At 37.1% G+C, this 20,749-nt stretch overlaps 1 protein-coding gene across 1 annotated transcript in view; it reads left to right on the top strand.

Annotated features, from left to right (window-relative positions):
* DOCK3 (dedicator of cytokinesis 3) overlaps window positions 1–20,749 on the top strand; it is a 331,413-nt gene that overhangs the window by 198,226 nt on the left and 112,438 nt on the right. Inside the window, exons 11-12 of the mRNA XM_080933917.1 lie at window positions 11,088–11,148; window positions 12,340–12,487. Coding sequence (XP_080790043.1) covers window positions 11,088–11,148; window positions 12,340–12,487 — 209 coding nt within the window. The remainder of the gene's footprint in view (window positions 1–11,087; window positions 11,149–12,339; window positions 12,488–20,749) is intronic.

Genomic DNA, 20,749 nt, shown 5'->3' with positions numbered 1-20,749 from the left:
TTTCCCAAGTGGGACTGAGGTATCTTTACTTGGACCCTTTAGCTTATTGAGCTTTTTGAGTTCTGTGGACTGTATCTTGGGTATTCCATACTTTTTTGGGGGGGAGGATAATATTTACATATTACTGCATACATACCATACATGTTTTTGTTTTTTCAGTCTAAGTTACCTCACTCAGGATGATATTTTCTAGTTCTATCCATTTGTCTGCAAAACTCAGGATGTCAGGCTAGAGAGATGGCTCAGTGGCTAAGAGCACTGACTGGTCTTCCAGATGTTCTGAGTTTAATTCCCAGCACCATATGGTGGCTCACAACCATCTGTAGTGGGATCCAATGAATGCCCTCTTCTGGTGTGTGAAAACAGCTACAGTGTACTCATATACATAAAACAAATAAAAAAACAACTCAGGTTGTCCTTGTACTTAATAATTGAGTAATAGTCCATTGTGTAAATGAACTAATTTTTAATAATATTTTTGAGTTCTATTAATTTATTTTATAAAACAGTATTACACCTCACAAAATTTCTTACATAATAATATATGATGAATATGCAATTTTTTTGGCCTTCCTTCTTTTTGAGCTTCATATGGTCTGAGACTCATTTCTTAGGTATTCAGAGCTTTCTGGGGCCAGTATCTGCTTATCAGTGAGTGTATATCATGTGTGTTCTCTTGTGACTGGGTTACCTCACTCAGGATGATAGTCTCTAGTTCCATCCATTTTCCTAGGAATTTTGTAAGCCGTTGTTTCTAATAGCTGAGTAGTACTCAATTGTGTAAATGTATCACAATTCCTGTACCCATTTCTTTATTGAAGGACATCTGTGTTCTTTCCAGCTTCTGGCTATTGCAAATAAGGCTGCGACAAACATAGTGGAACATGTGCCCTTGTGGCATGGTGGGGTATATTTTGGGTATATTCCCAAATTTTTTCACTTTTCTGTGGAACCTCCAAATTCTAGAGTAGTTGTACTATTTTCAATCCTACCAACATTCGAGGAGTGTTCCTCTTTCTTCACATCCTTGCCAACCTATGCTGTCACCTGAAGTTTTGATCTTAGTCATTTTGATTCGTGTAAGGTGGAATCTTAGGGTTGTTTTGATTTACATTTCTCTGATCACTAAGGACTTTGTTGAGCATTTCTTTAGGTGCTTCTCAGATATTCAAGATTTCTCTGTTAGAATTCTTGGTTTAGTTCTATACCAAATCTTTGGTTGGGTTGTTTGGTATTTTGGTGGTTAGCTTCTTGAGTTCTTTATATATTTTGGTAATTATCCCTCTACCTGATGTGGAGTTAGAAGTTTTGTTTTTTTTTTTTTCTTTTTCCTCCAGTCTGCAGGTTGCCGATTTATCTTATTGACCTTTAACTTGCAGAAGCTTTGCAGTTTCATGAGGTCCCATTTATCTATTCTTGATCTTAGAGTATGAACCATTGGAGTTCTGTTTAGATAATTTTTCCCTGTTCCAATGAGTTCAAGGCTCTTTCCCACTTTTTCTTCTATCAGATTCAGTGTATCTGGTTTCATGTTCAGTTCCTTGATCTACTTGAACTTGAGGTTATTGCAAGTGGACAAATTGGGTCTATTTTTATTTTTCTACATACAGACAACCAGTTAGACTAGTACCATTTATTGAAGAGACTTATTTTTTTCCATTGTATGTTTTTGGCTTCTTTGTCAAAGATCATGTGTGCATAAGTGTGTGGTTTTATTTCTGGGTCTTCAATTCTATTTTATTGATCAACCTGTTTGTCTCTGTACCAATACCATGCTTTTTTTTTTTTTTTATCATCACCATTACTCTGTAGTAGATCTTGAGGTCAGGGATGGTGATTCCCTCAGCCATTCTTTTATTTTTGAGAATTGCTTTTACTATTCTGGATATTTGGCCTTTCCAGATGAATTTAAGAATTGCTTTTTCCATGTCTTTGAAGAATTGTGTTGGGATTTTGATGGGGATTGCATTGAATCTGTAGATTGCCTTTGGTAGGATGGCCATTTTTATTATGTTAATTCTGCCCATCCATGAGCATGGGAGAGCTCTCCATTTTCTGAGATTTGCTTCAGTTTCTTTCTTGAGAGACTTGAATTTATCATGGTACAGATCTTTCACTTGTTTGGTTAGTGTTACCCTAAGACATTTTATATTATTTGTAGCTATTGTGAAGGGAGTTGTTTTTCTAATTTCTCTCTCAGCCTGTTTATCATTTGTATAAAGAAAGGCTACTGGTTTATTTGAGTTAATTTTATATCCAGACACTTTACTGAAGTTGTTTATCAGCTAGTGAAGTTCTCTGGCAGAATTTTTGGAGTCACTTATGTATGCTATCATATCATCTGCAAGGAAAGCATGGAAACCTGTTTCATGAAAGACAAAGGTCACTCTATCAGGCATTACTAAGTCACAGTAAGCTGCAAGTGGGTAGCCTGATGATAAATCTGAAACACAATTTACATGGTAAGTAGGTAGGTAGAAATGTATATGAATATATACGAAACATATATGGAAGTTTTACTATTTGTAGTGTGATGTTCTTAATAGGAAAATAGCTGTTACTTTACAGTGTGTTCTAACTATAGAAATTTAGACTAATTTTTGTAACTCTAGTTTTAAAGTTTCTTATTTGGAATCAGATTTGTCAACTTAAAAGAAGCTCTTAAAATCGTTTAATAAAATTATTTTTGGGGCCAGTGAGATGATGCAGTAGATAAATATACCTGCTTCTAAGCTTGATGACCTTAGTGTTTGATTCTAGCTCCCACATGGTGGAAGGAGAAAACTGATTCATGCAAGTTGTTCTCTGACGTCCACATGCTTGCCACCATACACATGATCTCTATGTAAATAAAAAAGTGAAAAAAGGAAAAATATTTTCAACATTATGACTTGGTAGAGATAATAACAATAAATATCTAAATTTAGACCCTAATATTTTATAAATATTTCACTAAGACCAGATTACACTGATTTACAGAAAATATGGCCAGTGTGTAATAATAGACAGTGGGATAAATATAAAGTTAGCATAGAATACATTTTTTGCATTATTAGACATTGATGAGTTTTTAGTTGTTTTGCTTCATGTTAGTGCATGGAACATTTATCTGTTTTTTTTTTTTTTTTTGATAACTTTTGGTTGAAAGTCAATTTTATTCTACATTAGAATTGCTACTCCAGTTTGTTTCTTGGAACATTTTGCTTGGAATACTTTTTTTATAGCCTTTTTTTTAAAAAAAAAAAAAAAAAAACGACTTTATTTTACAAAACAAAGATAAATGTACAGATTTTAAACATTTTTTGCTTAAAATTATACTTTTTGTCAGTACTGTTTTTTCTGACATTAAAATAATTTTTCACATAAAACCATGTGAATATATTTTTTTTAGTCAGTACTTGATTTTTTTAAAGGGCCCGACAGTACGCATTGAAAACCCAATAGTTACAATAAGCGTAAAGTACATGCAAAACAAAACGAAACATGGAAACAGTCAAAGTCTTCTTGTTTGTAAATATATGTATATTTTTTGTTTTCTTTATTTCTTGGACTTCATACAGTCTGTGAGTTGTTTCTGGGGGAGTGCTAGCCTCTGGGGTTAGCATCCCACTATCAGTGACTGCATATTATGTCTGTTCTTTTGTGACTGGGTTATCTCACTCAGGATGATATTCTCTAGATGCAGCCATTTTCTTAAGAATTTGGTCAAGTCATTGTTTCTGGTGGCTGAGTAGTATTCCATTGTGTATATGTACCACAATTTTTGTATCCATTCATCTTCTGAAGGACATCTGGGTTCCTTCCAGCTTCTGGCTATTATAAATAGAGCCGCTATGAACATTGTGGTGCATATATCTTTGTTGTTTATTAAAGTGTCTCTGGGGTATATGCCCAGAAGTGGAATAGCTGGGTCTTCAGGTAGTACTATATCCAATTTTCTGAGGTATCGCCAGACAGATTTCCAGAGTGGTTGTATTAGCTTGCAACCCCACCAACAGTGGAGAAGTGCTCCTCTTTCTCCACAACCTCGCCAGCATCTGCTGTCATCAGTTTTGTATCTTGGCCAATCTGACTGGTGTGAGGTAGAATCTCAGGGTTGTTTTGATTTGCATTTCCCTGATGGCTAAGGATGTCAAGCACTTCATCAGATGTTTCTCGGCCATTCGGTGTTCCTCAACTGAAAACGTTTTGTTTAGCTCTGTACCCCATTTTTTAATAGGGTTATTTGGTTCTCTGGTGTCTAGCTTTTTGAGTTCCTTGTACACCTTGGATATTAGGCCTCTATCTGATGTGGTGTTGGTAAAGACCTTTTCTCATTCTGTTGGTTGCCGTTTTGTTTTCTTGACGATGTCTTTAGCCTTACAGAAACTTTGCAATCTCATTAAGTCCCATTTGTTAATCTTTGACCTTAGAGCTTGAGCCATTGGTGTTTTGTTCAGGAAATTTTGTTCAGGAAATTTTCTCCTGTACCTATGTGTTCTAAGGTTTTCCCTACTTTCTCATCTAATAGTTTCAGTGTATCTGGTTTAATGTGGAGATCTTTGATCCACTTACACTTGATCTTTGTACAAGGAGATAAGAACGGGTCTATTTTCATTCTTTTGCATGCTGAGTGCCAGTTGGAACAGCACCATTTGTTGAATAGGCTGTCCTTTTTCCATTGAATGTTTACTGCTCCTTTGTCAAAAATCAGGTGACCATATACATGAAGGCTCATTTCTGGATCTTCTATTCTATTGCATTGATCCATGTGCCTATTTCTGTACCAGTACCATGCAGTTTTCAGCACTATTGCCTTGTAATATAGCTTGAGGTCAGGGATAGTTATTCCCGAAGATGTTTTTTTTGTTGTTGAGGATGGATTTCGCTATTCTGGGTCTTTTGTTATTCCATATGAAATTGCACATTGATCTTTCCAATTCCATGAAGAACTGGGTTGGAATTTTGATGGGGGTTGCGTTGAATCTGTAGATTGCTTTTGGTAGGATGGCCATTTTTAAGATGTTGATTTTTCCAATCCATGAGCATGGGAGATCTTTCCATTTTCTGAGATCCTCCTCAATTTCTTTCTTTAGAGGTTTGAAGTTCTTGTCATACAGGTCCTTCACTTCCTTAGTTAGAGTCACACCAAGGTATTTCATAGTTTTTGTAACAATTGTGAAGGGTACATTTTCCCTAATTTCTTTCTCCACATGTTTGTCCTTTGAGTACAGGAAGGCTACTGATTTGAGTTAATTTTTTATCCAGCCACTTTGCTGAACTTGTTTATCAGCTGTAGGAGTTCTCTGATGGAATTTTTGGGGTCACTCAAGTACACTATCATGTCATCGGCAAAGAGTGATGTTTTTATCTCTTCCTTTCCGATTTGTATCCCCTTGATCTCCTTTTGCTGTCTAATTGCTCCAGCCAGGACTTCCAGTACTATGTTGAATAGGTAGGGGGAGAGTGGGCAGCCTTGTCGAGTCCCTGATTTTAGTGGAATTGCTTCAAGTTTCTCGCCATTAAGTTTGATGTTGGCTGTTGGTTTGCTGTATATTGCTTTTATTATGTTTAAGTATGGGCCTTGGATTTCTGTTCTTTCCAGGACTTTTAACATGAAGGGGTGTTGGATTTTGTCGAATGCTTTCTTAGCGTCTAGTGAGATGACCATGTGATTTTGGTCTTTGAGTTTGTTTATATGGTGGATTACATTGATGGATTTCCTTATGTTAAACCATCCCTGCATCCCAGGGATGAAGCCTACTTGGTCATGATGAATGATGGTTTTGATGTGTTCTTGGATTCTGTTTGCAAGGATTTTGTTGAGTATTTTTGCATCAATGTTCATAAGTGAGATTGGTCTGAAGTTCTCTTTCCTTGTAGGGTCTTTGTGTGGTTTAGGTACGAGGGTTATTGTAGCCCCAAAAAATGAGTTGGGTAATATTCCATCTGATTCTATCTTTTGGAATAGTTTGGCGAGTATTGGTATTATATCCTCAATAAAAGTCTGATAAAATTCTGCACTGAACCCGTCTGGACCTGGGCTTTTTTTGGTTGGGAGGCTTTTGATGACTTCTTCTATTTCTTTAGGTGTTATAGGGTTATTTAGATGGTTTACTTGGTCCTGGTTTAACTTTGGGACCTTGTATCTGTCTAGGAATTTATCCATTTCCTCCAGATTTTCTAATTTTGTGGAGTATAAGTTTTTGTAGAAGGATCTGATGATTTCTTGAATTTCCTCAGTTTCAGTTGTTATGTTCCCACTTTCCTTTCTGATTTTGTTAATTTGGATACTCTCTCTTTCCCCTCTAGTTAGTCTGGCTAGGGGTTTATCAATCTTGTTGATTTTCTCAAAGAACCAACTCTTGGTTTTGGTGATTTTTTCAATGGTTCTTTTTGTTTCTATTTGGTCTATTTCTGCCCTAATTTTGATTATTTCTTGCCGTCTACTCCTTTTGGGTATATCTGCTTCCTTTTGTTCTAGGGCTTTTAGCTGTGCTGTCAGGTTGCTGATGTGAGCTCTCTCCAGTTTCTTTGTGGAAGCACTTAGGGCTATGAGTTTTCCTCTCAATACTGCTTTCATTGCATCCCATAGGTTTGGGTATGTTGTGTTTTTGTTTTCGTTGAATTCTAGAAAATTTTTAATTTCTTTCTTTATTTTTTCTTTGACCCTGCTATTTTTAACAGAGCATTGTTTAGTTTCCATGTGTATGTGGGCTTTTTGTTGTCTTTGTTGTTGTTAAAGACCAGCCGTAGACCATGGTGTTCTGAGAGGATGCATGGGAGTATTTCAATCTTCTTATATCGATGGAGGCTCGCTCTGTGTCCAATTATGTGGTCAGTTTTCGAGAAGGTGCCATGGGGTGGTGAGAAGAAGGTGTATTCTTACTTTGGGATAGTATGTTTTGTATATATCTATTAATTCTAATTGGTTCAAAGTCTCTGCTAGTTTTGCAGTGTCCTTGTTCAGTTTCTGTTTCCCTGATCTGTCTATTGGTGAGAGTGGGGTATTAAAGTCTCCCACTATTATTGTGTGGGGTGAAATGTATTTTTTGAGCTTTAGTAGGGTTTCTTTTATGAATGTGGGTGATTTTTTTATTTGGAGCATATATGTTAAGGATTGAGAGTTCCTCCTGACAGATTTCCCCGGTAAGGAGTAAAAAGTGTCCTTCCTTATCTTTTTTGATATCTTTTGGTTGGAAATTTACTTTATTCGATATTAGAATAGCCACTCCAGCTTGCTTCTTGGAGCTGTTTGCTTGGAAGTTTTTTTCCCACCCTTTTACTCTGAGATAGTGTCTGTCTCTGTCTCTAAGATGAGTTTCCTGTATGCAGCAAAAGGCTGGATTTTATTTATGTATCCAGTCTGATAGTCTATGTCTCTTTATTGGGGAGTTGAGACCATTTATGTTAATAGATATCAAGGAATAGTTGTTTCTGTTTCCTGCTATTATTGCTTTTTTGGGTTGAGTTGTGTCTGTGTTTTTTTTCTTCTTTTAGTTTTCTTGTTTAGGAGTTTTCTTGTTCTTACTAGGCTGTATTTTCCCTCATTGTATTGGGTTTTCCGCCTATAATTCGTTGTAGTGCTGGGTTTGTGGTCAGATATTGTGTGAATTTTGATTTGTCTTGAAATATCTTCGTCTCTCCATCGATGGTGATTGATAGTTTTGCAGGGTATAGCAGCTTGGGCTGGCACTTGTGCTCTCTTAAGGAGTGCATGATGTCTGTCCAGACTCTTCTAGCTTTCATAGTCTCTGTTGAGAAATCGGGTGTGAGTCTGATTGGTCTGCCTTTATATGTTACCTGACCTTTTTCCCTTACTGGTTTTAGTATTCTTTCTTTACTTTGGGCGCTTGATGTTTTTACTATTATGTGTCGGGAGGTATTTCTTTTCTGGTCCAACCTATTTGGAGTTCTGAAGGCTTCTTTTATGCTCGTGGTCATCTCATTCTTGAGGGTAGGGAAGTTTTCTTCTATGATTTTGTTGAAGATATTTACTGTGCCCCTTAGTTGATACTCTTGTCCCTCTTCTATTCCTATTATCCTTAGGTTCGGTCTTCTCATTGTGTCTTGGATTTCCTGGACATTTTGGGTTAGGACCTTTTTGTTTTTTGCATCTTCTCTGGCTGTTTTGTCTATGTTTGCAATGTTGTCTTCTGCCCCCGAGATTCTCTCTTTGATTTCTTGTAATCTATTGGAAATGCTTGCTTCTGTGACTCCTGATTTCTTTTTTTGGTGTTCTGACTCTAGGGTTATCTCTTTTAGTGTTTTCTTTATTGTGTCAATCTCTGTTTTAATTTCCCTCTTCCATTCCTTTATTTCTTTGGTTCTGTTTTCCTCTCGTTCTTTGAGTTCTTTGAGTGTTTTTCTTGTTTCTTATTTAAAAGCTTCTGAATCTTTTTGCTTTTCCTCCCTTTCTTGTTTAATTAACTCTATCAGTGTCTTGAGGCATGATTTCAGGTCTGTGTCTTCTTTTTCTGGAGTGTTTGGAGTTCCGATGTTTGCTGTTATGGGAGAGCTGGGCTCTGGTGTTGCTAGATTGTCTTGGTTCCTTTGGTATATACTCTTTCTCTTTCCTCTTGCCATTTTGTTGTCAGTGATATGTTCTTACCTTTCCCTTGTATCTGGTCTGTGTCCCTGGTTCTCCACTGGTTCAGGTGTCAGATGGGTCAAGCCCTGTTTTATGCCTCAGAGTCGTCGGGTGTGAGCAGAAGTTCCAACGTTCTGTTTCTGTTTGCTGGATCAGGCACAGTTGGTCAGCCTCTATGATCCGCCGTTCCGCCTGGCAGGTAGGCCAGGCTTCGCTCTGCGTCCGGAAGTCGCCTATGAGTGGAAACAGAAGTTCTAATTTTCTGTTCCCAATGGCAGTTGCTCAGCCTCTATGAGCCGCCATTCCACCTGGCAGGTAGGCCAGGCTCTGCTCTGCGTCGGGAAGTCGCCTCCGGGTGGAAACAGAAGTTCTGATTTTCTGTTCCCAATGGCAGTTGCTCAGCCTCTATGAGCCGTCATTCCACCTGGCAGGTAGGCCAGGCTCTGCTCTGCGTCGGGAAGTCGCCTCCGGGTGGAAACAGAAGTTCTAATTTTCTGTTCCCAATCGCTGGATCGGGCAGGGCAGGGCAGGGCAAGTTACGGTGTGCACTTTCCGTGTGCACTCCGCAGAGATCTCTCTACTCCCCTGCAGTCTTGGTCTTGAAAGACCTCCGAAGGGAGACCCTCACTCAAATCTCAGGAGAGGCGCGCACCCAGTGAGGCACCGAGACCAGACTTGCTGCAATTGCACGAGGAAGTTTATTGAAAGTGAAACAGAGTGAGATCTCAGGCCAGCATGCTGGGGTCGAGACTCATACACCACGCAGGGATAGAGGAGTTCGACCCCGGCCTGAACTTGTAACGGGCTTATAAAGGCAAAAATCACAAAGGAGGGGGAGGACAGGGGGAATGAAGAAATTGAAAGGGGAAGAATCATACATTTTTTTATCAGTACACCCCCAGGCACACCTAGGGCGTTGGAACATTCCACAGAGGTCATCCGGACCTTCTGTAGTATTTTGGGAACTCAAATCTCAAGAAAGTGGGATTTCCTGGGTGGGATTTCCTGGGAGCGATTTCCTACAGAGGAAATCCCTAGGGCAAGTAATCAGTGTCCTTTGACAACCTTTTACTCTTCAGTCTCCCACTCACCAGTTGCTCAGCCTCTATCGGAACATTTATCTCTTATAAATTGTTTTTACATGATAATAGAACAAACATGGATCATTGTGAAAATTTGTAGCTACTTTATTAGGTGATCTAAATGAGAGCTAGAAGAATACTATGAGTAAAATAAAATTCCAAAAAGTATGGTATTCAAGTTTTCACTATATAAATATTTAAACAGTTTTTATTTTAACAAAAAATTTCATACAGTGTCTTTTGATATTTCCCCCTCCCCCAAGATAGTTTCAAGATTCTTCCCTCCCTTCTTATCCACCTAACTCAAGTTCTTTCTCTCTTAAAAAAAGAAAAAGAAAATTAAAGCGAAACAAAAAAACCCAATAAAATAAAAAACCAAAATGAAGCACCTTCCTACACACACACACACACACACACACACACACACACACACACACACACACACACACAGTCTCTTTTATGTTGGACAGCTACTCCTGGGCATGAGGCCTGCCCTGGAGTGTGGTTTATATACCCAGTAACACTTTATAGGAGAAAACTGATTTTCTCTTCTCTGGCAGGTTTTAATTGCAAATAGCTTAGCTAGATGTGGGACCTTGTGTCCACTTCTCCTTCTGGGATTTTTATATGGCAGAACCTGTGCAGGACTTATAGGTGCTATTATCTCTGTGGGTTCATATGTACATCAGTTCTGTTTTGTTTGGATGAAACTCCTTGGAACTTCATCATGTTTCTTTCTCTTTGGCATAGATCCCTGAGCCTTGAAGAGATGGGAGTCCTCTAAAGTACCTCATTCTATGCATACTGTCCAATATTGAGTCTTTGTGTTAGTTCCCATCTATTGCAAGAAGGCATTTCTCCTTTGAGGGCTGAGTGAGATACTTACATATAGGTATAGCAGTATGTCATTAGAATCATTTTATTGCTGTGTTCTTCTAACAAAATGATAGCAGTAAGTTTTCCCCTAGAGCCCATGACTTATCTAGAGTTCTTGGCCATTTGAGCAGTGTCAGGCATGAGATCCATCTTATGGAGTGGACCTTAAAGCCAATCAGAAAGTGGTTCTTATTCCTAACATTTGTGTCACTGTTGTAACAACATTTTCTGTAGACATGTTGCTGCTGTAAGTCATGGGGTTTGTACCTGTTTAATATTAATTGTAGTATGTAGAATAATACCAGCTAGTTGAGCACCAGTTTGATTTTCCATTATTTAATAACATAAGTAAGTAGTGTTTTTCAATAATAAGGCCTCTTCTCTGTATAAATTTTATATGTATTAAATGTTGTATTCTATTATTTCCCTTCTCCTACCTATCATATATACTGAAAGCAAACTACTAGTAAAGTTAAAATGAAATTTGAATGAAAGAAAATTTATCATCATTTTCTATACATAATATGTCAAGATTTATTTATTCTTTTTTCTTTCCTTAGGATCTGAGCAGCAAAGACATGAAGAGAGATTTGTACATAGTTGCCCATGTGATCCGAATAGGTATTGTCCACTTCAGTTGTTCTCATGATTAAGACTGTCCAAACTTAGGATGAATATAAGTCTGAACTTTGTCTTTTCTGCTATTTCAGTTCTCAGGATTAGAATCTAACTCTTTATTTATTTGTTTGATTTTTTTGTTTGTTTGTTTAAGCTTTGCCTTTAAGCTCAGCTGCTGCAGTAGGTGGATTTGATGTAAATGCAAACATGTTTTCCCCATTTCAGATCTTTTGTTCCTTCTTGCTTTTGGACCCAAATGTATTTTAAGTGGTTTGCTTTTTTTACATTCTTCCTGACATGTTGCCTGCTTTAGTGTGTGTCTTTTTTCTCCACAGTTTTTACAGAGAAACCAGAGTGCCAGTTGAGTGGGTGGTATTTGCCCTTTGTTGTAATTTCTGTCCAAAATTATGCACCTGTGCCATTTCCTTAAAAATTAGAGTCATTGACACCACTGTAGATGAGTAGCAGCTCATTTCTACTCAAACTGAGAAGAAAGTGGCTTTTCACTACTGTTCATTGTTGGATATACTATACATATTTCAGGTTTGGGTGTTACGACTATCCAAGTTTTCCTTCATAGAATAGGTTCTAGAGTATGGTGTACAATTTTGTCAAAATATGTTTAATCCTTTCACAATATACCAAGTACCTTGCCTTACTGCATAAAGTTCGTTGGAATCTTAGCTTTTGTAAATACTTGTGTAGGCATAGATGTGCTCTCGGAGGTATAAGCAGCCATCCATGACCAAGACTTCACTCACTTCCACAGTGGTTCAGCCTTTGAGAATTAAAATTTGGTCAGAGGAAGGATAGTGTCCTGTTTCCCTGTGTATACAGTTTATGAGTGCAGCTAAAAATACTGGACTTCTGTCATTAGTGTGGCCATCAAATTTAAATCTGTTAACACACTGAATTTTTTCTAATAAATTCATTAAGTCCATTTTTATTTTTACTTGATTAATAAATGCACGGTTGTTATTCATTGAGTGAATGTGACATAGAAAGTGGGCTTAGGCCAGAGGTTAATTTGATATACTTGTACATGGAGATTCTTAGGTGACTCACTTTAGCTCCTTACTCTTCTTAGAGGATCTCTGAGGTACCTGTAGCTCTGATGTCATTGAATGATAATTAATAGATGTTAGAAAGGAGCATGGATTTTCTGCATAATTGTTGTTTTCTGCTGTACCCAAGGTCGGATGCTTCTGAATGACTCCAAAAAGGGTCCTGCTCACCTGCACTATAGGCGACCATATGGCTGTGCAGTTCTAAGCATTTTGGATGTTCTTCAGTCACTAACAGAATTAAAAGAAGAAAAGGATTTTGTTCTTAAAGTTTACACGTGAGTAATCTTATATATCAGGTATAATGATTTGCAGCATGCCCTGAGTTCTCAAGCTTTATGAATATAGACTTACTGTATGTAGTATAGGGAGGTTAGTGAGAAAGGAAAGATTTTGATCTAAAGTTTTAAAGGCTCTGGAAATTTTATTTTTGCTATATTTTTTTGTTACTAAGACATACGAACTTGGAACCTTCTATTCTAAAGTGAAAGTCTAATAGTACACATTTCTTACTCATGCTATAATATTCATTTTCTCTGTTGAATAAGTCAACTTTATTATATATTTTCAGAAAAGCTAACAATATAGTTTCCTGTGTATCTTAGATATAAAAATCTTTTTTATGTAGTACTTACCCAGCAATTACTGCTTTTGAGCTAGCCAAGAATGCAGATTATTTAAAAGAATTATTATGAGTCAGGTTGTGATATATTTAAAGAAAAGCCAAAACTTTTGAGGATCCAAGACCTTTCTTCTTTTCTGCTACCACAATATCTTTGTCAGATACAGCATGGGATGGGACTGGTTTTAGTGTTTTTCAACCAGGGGTTCTAACTTATAGATAAATTAATTCCTTCTCCTTATGGTCCTTGTTTAACAGTAGATGTAGAAAAGGAACTAATATAAGAAACACAGAACATCAGTGTATAGACTGTCTTTGCTCATAGGGAATCCAGAAATAAATAGTAGTATTAAAAATGATTAGTGGCGAATTTAGTGAGGTTTTGTTTTACTTTTTTAAAAAATAATAATTAGGATGTTTTGAAATAGTAATTTCAGCTGGCTTGGAACTCGGTGTGTGTCCCAAGCTGACTTCCAGCTAATGATGAGCCTCCTGTTTCAGGTTCCTGCTTTGTGAGATTGTAGTCATAGGTTACTGTGTCCAGCTTTACTGAGTTTTTAAAACAAGTGTATATCTGATAATTGTTAATATTTATCTTATTTCATGTGTATAGATGTTTTTATGCATGTATTTAAGTATACCATATTATGCCCGGTGTTACGGAGGTTGGAAGAGGGCTTTGGGTTCATCCCCAGGAACTAGAGTTATGGATGGCTGTAAGCCACTGTGTGAGTGCTGGGAATCAAACCTAGGTCCTTTGCAAGCATAGCCAATGCTTTTAACTACAACCCCTATTTCTGTTAATTAAAAAAAAAAAGACAGTCCTCTGGTAGTATTATTTTCCCAAATTAAGCCAAATACTGCCAGTCATTTTGCAAATAAAATTTTACCATAGAATTGTATGTACCTTTTCCTGTTTTATGAACTTAATTTATAATTGCACTTAGTTCAGGATTTTTTATAATCAAGTACATTTAATTAATTTCAGAATAAAAGTTTAAATATATTTGGTATGTATTTTTTCAGCTCTGTTGGTGGAGTTGCAGAACTTATAGGGTGAAAGTCTTTCATTGAAGTAGTCTTTTATAAAGAAAAAATTTTCTAGTTTTCTCCTTAGTATATGAGTCAGAGTTTCTAAAAATACTGAGTTTCTTCTTTGGTGGGTGTTAAAACCTACTTCTTCATATGCTTACCCTAAAAAATAAGTAAACAGAAATCCAAGATCATTGTTATCATCATTTTATTACATTATATTCCTTCCAAAATACAAAGGGCTGAAGGATGGTACAAAAGATGGTATATCTGTATGTAGTATCTAATCCTGGCTTTAGTACTGTCTCCCTGCATTCCCACTGCATCCTTTCTGAAATCTTGCTGGGAGGCTTATTTGCCTGAATGCCTCTAAAACAAAAGCTTTCAGTACCAATGTGCCACTTTGTAAGGAGTGGGATTCATAAATAGTATTTGCTTAATTCCTTCCAAAGGCTATGTCTGTTTTAAAAAGACAAAGCTCTGTTTATAGAAAGGAATAGTTATTTTACCTTGTAAAAGAATAACAAAATTAAAATGTGGGATGACTTTTCCACTTGAAGAGGTTACAAGACATTCAAACAGATTTTCAAATGTAAGGTTTGAAGTTGATTTTTCATGCACTTTGGAATCCTTTCAGGATTAGTAGCTTAAATCTGTATCATCTCGTAGAGCCTAGCCCTCAGAAGGAGTATTTTTTCAGTACATTTCAGGTGATGTTTGTTAGTTCAGTTTAATTATAAACCTAAAGGCTTTATGAATTTCTAATAGTGCTTTAGCCTTTGTTGAGATAGAATTTTCTAAGCATGAAAATCTGTTCTGCAGACTTAATCAGTGATTGGAAAAATTACCTCTTTCATTATTAACATTCTCATTATTTTTAGTATGATGCAAGAGTCAATCTTTACTAGAGAAAAGTCAAACCTTCTGTCTCTGCTAAGGCCAGTACTGTGCTTTATAGTATTTTTAAATATCATGTGCATGCAGCAAGATACTGTAACTTAAAAAAAAATGTTTTTTTTTGTTATTCACTTTACATCCAGCTTGCTCACTGTTCCCCTCCTGGTCACTCCTTCTCACAATCCTTTACACATTCCCCACCTCCCCTTCTCCTCTGAGCTGGTGGGACCCCCTGGGTATTCCCCCAACCTCTCTGCAAGGATAAAGGGTTCTCCCACTGAGGCCAGACAAGACAATCCAGCTAGAGCATATCCTACTTACAGGCAACAGCTTTTGACATAGCCCCCACTTCAGTTGTTCATAGCTCCCACATGAAGGCCAAGCTGCATATCTGTTACATATGTGTGGGGAGGCCTAGGTCCAACTTATGTATGTTCTTTGGTTGGTGGTTCACTCTTTGAGAACCCCAAGGGTCCATGTTAGTTGATTTTGTTGGTCTTCTTGTGGAGTTCTTATTTCCTTAGGGGCTACAATCCTAACTTCTATTCTTCCCTGAGATTCCCTAAGGGTGGGTGGGTGGGTGAGTAACCACCCCCTCAGGGGCAAATTGGAGGTGGGGGTGGGGTGAAGAACACTGGAAAGGATTGGAAAGGGGGCAACATTTGGAATGTAAATAAATAATTTAATAATAAAAAAGAAACATGTTACCTAATTTGTATTTATTACTCAGTATTTATAAACAATAAAACTAATTTTACTACTTTAAAAAAACAGAGCCCCCAAGCTCCGTCCACTGGCTGTATCTGTCTGAGTCAGTTGAGATACCACATCTTTTTAAGAAAATGGTAAAAAGAAACTATAACATGAAAACTATGTGGTTTGTTGAGTCAAATACCTTACAATCAATCAGTCAATAAATAAATAACCATCATATGCATTTCAGTCTGATAAAAAATATCAAGTCACCTAGAAAGATAAAAGATTACAAGCAGGAAAAAACATGTTGTCAGACTTTAAGAAGCTAAAGATGAAGACTGCCAGGAACTAAAGCCAATATTTGGAAGGGATAGATTTTCATAAATAATTTCACCAAATAAAAGAAGATTCTGGCCTTTTCTGGCCCAGAGAGGGTCAGGTGAGCGCCATCAGGAAAGAAGATTTACCTGCAGAAGGCTGAGTACCCAGTACAGCCTCACAAGCGCTCTTCTACCAGAGCTCATGGACACAGAACCAAGTCACTGCCATGAGAACTCACTGCCTGCACACAAAGAGCCAAACACCCAGGAGCAATCTCCTTTCTGAGCCCTCAGACCTACAGGGGAGACAAGCTCCATTCAGAGAAAACAAGATCATCTATAATCACGGATAACAAGATGGCAAGAGGAAAGCACAAGAACAAAAGCAATGGAAACCAAGACAACCTGGCAACATTAGAACCCAGATTGTTCCACAGCAAGTAATGGATTTCCCAACACACCAGAAAAACAAGATTTAGACTTAAAATCATACTTCATGATGATGATGGAGATCTTCAAGAAGTGCATGAATAACTCCCTTAAACAATTACAGGAGAACATACATAAACAAATAGAAGCCCTTAAAGAGAAAACACACACACACACACACACACACACACACACACACACACACAAAATCATTCAAAGAACTACAGAAAAACACAACCAAACAGGTGAAGGAATTGAAAATGGAAATAGAAACAATAAAGAAATCACAAAAAGACACAACCCTGGAGATAGAAAACCTCAAAAAAAAAAAAAAAAAAATCAGGAGTCATAGATACAAGCATCACCAACAGACTACAAGAGATGAAAGAGAGAATCTCAGGGGCAGAAGACAACAGAGAAAACATTGAAACAACAGTTAGAGAAAATGCAAAAACCAAAAAGCTCCTAACCAAAAACACCCAGGATATCTAGAACACAGTGAGAACACCAAACCTAAGGATAATATGTGTAGAAGAAGGCTAAGACTCCCAACTAAAACGAAAAGTAAATATCTGCAACATAATCATAGAAGAAAACTTCCATACCTTTAAGAATAACATGACTATGAACATACAAGAAGCCTACCAAATTCCAAATAGATTGGACCAGAAAAGAAACTCCTCCCGACATATAATAGTCAAAACACAAAATGTTCAAAACAAAGAATTCTAAAAGCAGTAAGGGAAAAAGGACAAGTAACATATAAAGGCAGACCAATCAGAATTACACCAGACTTCTCAACAGAAACTATGAAAGCTAGAAGATCCTGGACAGATGTCATACAGACCCTAAGAGAACACAAATGCCAGCCCAGGTTACTATATCCAGCAAAATTCTCAATTACCATAGATGGAGAGACCAAGATATTCCAAAACAAAACCAAAGTTACACAATATCTGAGCACAAATCCAGCTTTACAGAGGATAATAGATGAAAAATCTAACACAAGGAGGGAAACTACACCCTAGTAAAAGTAAGAAAATAATTTGTGCAAGAAAACCAAAAGAAGAAAGACACACAAACATAATTCTACCTCTAACCAAAAAAAAAAAAAAAACCTGGAAATAAAAATCACTATTCCTTAATATCCTTTAACATCAATGGACTCAATTCCCACAATAAAGAAATATAGACTATTGGACTGGGTACATAAACAGGATCCAGCATTTTGCTACATATATGAAACTCACCTCAGAGACAAAGACAGACACTAGCTCAGAGTAAAAGGCTAGGGAAAAAAAATCTTTCAAGCAAATGGCCCCAAGAAACAAGATGGAGTAGACATTCTAATATCAAAAAAACTAGATTTTTAACCAAAAGTTATAAAAAAAAGATAAGGAAGGATACATTTTACTCATCACAGAAAAAAATATATCAAGATGAACTCTCAATCCTGAAGATCTATGGTCCGAATACAAGGGCACCCACATTCATAAAAGAAAACCTACTAAAGTTCAAAGCATATATTGCACCATACACAATAATAGCAGGAGACTTCAACACCCCACTCTCATCAATGGATAGATCATAGAAGCAGAAACTAATCAGAGACACAGCAAAATTATCAGAGGTTATAAACCAATTGGAATTAACAGACATCTACAGAACATGTCATTCTAAAACAAAAAACTATACCTTCTTCTCAGCACCTCACGGCACCTTATCCAAAATTGACCATATAGTCATTCACAAAACAAGCCTCAACAGATATAAGAAGATCAAAACACTCCCATGCATCCTATCAGATCACCGTGCACTAAGGCTGGTCTTTAATAACAACAAAAAGCCCACATCCACATGGAAGCTGAACAATGCACTACTCAATGATAACATGGGCAAGCAAGAAATAAAGACATAACAGCCTTATTTATAATAGCCAGAATATGGAAAAAAAAAACCCAGATGTCCTTCAGTAGATGAATGGATACAAAAAATGTGATATATTTACACAATGGATTACTACTCAGCTAAAAAACCACATGATCATTTCACTAGATGCTGAGATAGCATTTGACAAAATTCAAAACCCCTTCATGTTAGAAGTTTTGGAAAGATCAGGAATCCAAGGCCCATACTTAAAATAGTAAAAACAATATACAGTAAACCAGTAGCCAAGTAAATGGTGAGAACTTTTAATCCCACTAAAATCAGGGACTAGACAAGGCTGCCCACTTTCTCCCTACTTATTCAATATAGTACTGGAAGTCCTGGCCAAAGCAATTAGACAACAAAAGGAAGTAAAAGGGATACAAATCGGAAAGGAAGAAATCAAAATATCACTATATGCTGACGATATGATAGTATACTTGAGTAATCCCAAATATTTCACTAGAGAACTCGTCCAACTGATAAAAAATTTCAGCAAACTGTCTGGACATAAAATTAACTCAAACAAATCAGTAGACTTCATCTACTCAAAGGATAAACATGCTGATAAAAAAGTTAGGGAAAAGACACCTTTCACAATAATCACAAACAATATAAAATACCTTGGTGTGACCCTAAGTAAGTGAAAGATTTTTATGACAAGAACTTCAAATCTCTGAAGAAGGAAATTGAAGAAGACCTCAGAAGATGGAAATATTTCCCATGCTCATGAATTGGAAGGATTAACATCATAAAAATGACCATCTTGCCTAAGGCAATCCACAGATTGAATGCAATTTTTATCAGAATTCCAATGCAATTCTTCATAGTCAGAAAGAGAAATTTGCAGATTCATCCGGAATAACAAAAAACCTAGAATAGCGAAATCTATTCTGAACAACAAGAAAACTTCTGTGGGAATCACCATTCCTTACCTCAAGCTATTTTGCAAAGCAATAATGATAAAAACCTCATGGTATTGGTTCAGAGATAGGCAGGAAGATCAGTGGAACAGAATTGAAGATCCAGAAATGAACCCACACACCTATGGTCACTTGATCTTTGACAAAGGAACTAAAAACATTGAATAGCAAAAGGACAACCTCTTCTCCAAATGGTGTTGGCTCAACTGGTAGTCAGCATGCAGAAGATTGCAAATTGATCCTTTCTTTTCTCCTTTTATAAAGTGCAAGTCCAAGTGGATCAAAGACCTCTATATAAAACCAGGTACACTGGAACTATTAGAAGAGAAAGTGTGGAAGAGCCTAGAACAGATAGGCACATGGGAAATTTTTCTGAACAGAACACCAGTGGCGTATGCTCTAACATCAAGAATCGACAAATGGGACCTTAGGAAATTTCAAAGTTTCTGTAAGGCTAAGGACACTGTCAAGAAGACAAAAAGGCAGCCAACAGATTGAGAAAGGACCTTTATTAATCCTACATTTGATAAAGAGCTAATATCCAATATATATGAAGAACTCAAGAAATTAGACTCCACAAAATCAAACAATTCTATTTAAAAATGGAGCACAGAGCTAAACAAAAAATTCTCAACTGAGGAATATTGAATGGCTGAGAAGCACCTGAAGAAATGTTCAACATAATATCCCTAGTCATCAGGGAAATGCAAATCAAAACAACCCTGAGACTCCACCTCACACCATTCAGAATGGCTAAGATCAAAATCTCAGATAACAGCAGATGTGGAGAAAGAGGAACACTCCTTTGCTGTTAGTGGGGTTGTAAGCTGGTACAACCTCTCTGGAATTCAGTCTTGCAGTTCCTTAGAAAATTGGACATAGTCCTACCTGAAGACCCAGCTATTCTACTTCTGGGCATAGACTCCAAAGATGCTCTAACATATAACAAGGACACATACTCATAGCAGCATTATTTATAATATCCAGAAGCTGGAAAGAACCCAGATGTCCTTCAGTAAAGGAATGGATACAGAAAATGTGGTACATTTACACAATGGAGTACTTCTCAGCTATTAGAAACAGTGACTTTATGAAGTTCCTAGGCAAATGGATGAAACTAGAGACTCATCCTGAATGAGGAAACCCAGTCTGAAAACAACACACATGATATGCACTCACTGATAAGCAGATACTAGCTCCCAGAAAGCTCTGAATACCCAAGAAAAAATTCAGATTTATTAAGCTCAAAAAGAAGGAAGGCCAAAATGAGGACATCTTAGTCCTTAGAAGAGAGAATAAAACACTCACGGGACAAAATATAAGGTCAAATTGAGGAACAAGGATTGAAGAAAAGATCATTCAGAGGCTGCCTTATCTTATATGCAGGCACCAAACCCAAGCACTACTGCTGATGCCGAGAAGTACTTTCTGGCAGGAACCAGAAAGAGATGCCTCCTCAGGGGCTCTGCCAGAATCATGCAGATACAGCTGAGCATGTTTACAGCTAACCATTAGACTGAACACTGGGACCCCAGTGAAAGTACTAAAGAAAGTACTGAAGGAGCTGAAAGGGATTGTAGTCTCATGGGAAGAACAGCATTGTCAACTAAACTAATCCTCCACAACTCCCATGGACTTAAACACCAACCATTTTCTGAGATCTTCCTCGATTTCCTTCTTTAGAGGTTTGAAGTT

The sequence above is a fragment of the Micromys minutus genome, assembly GCF_963924665.1.
Source record: "Micromys minutus genome assembly, chromosome: 21".
Classification (NCBI taxonomy): domain Eukaryota; kingdom Metazoa; phylum Chordata; class Mammalia; order Rodentia; family Muridae; genus Micromys; species Micromys minutus.
The sequence above is the reverse complement of the archived record's forward strand: the minus strand, read 5'-3'. Positions and strand labels throughout refer to the sequence as shown.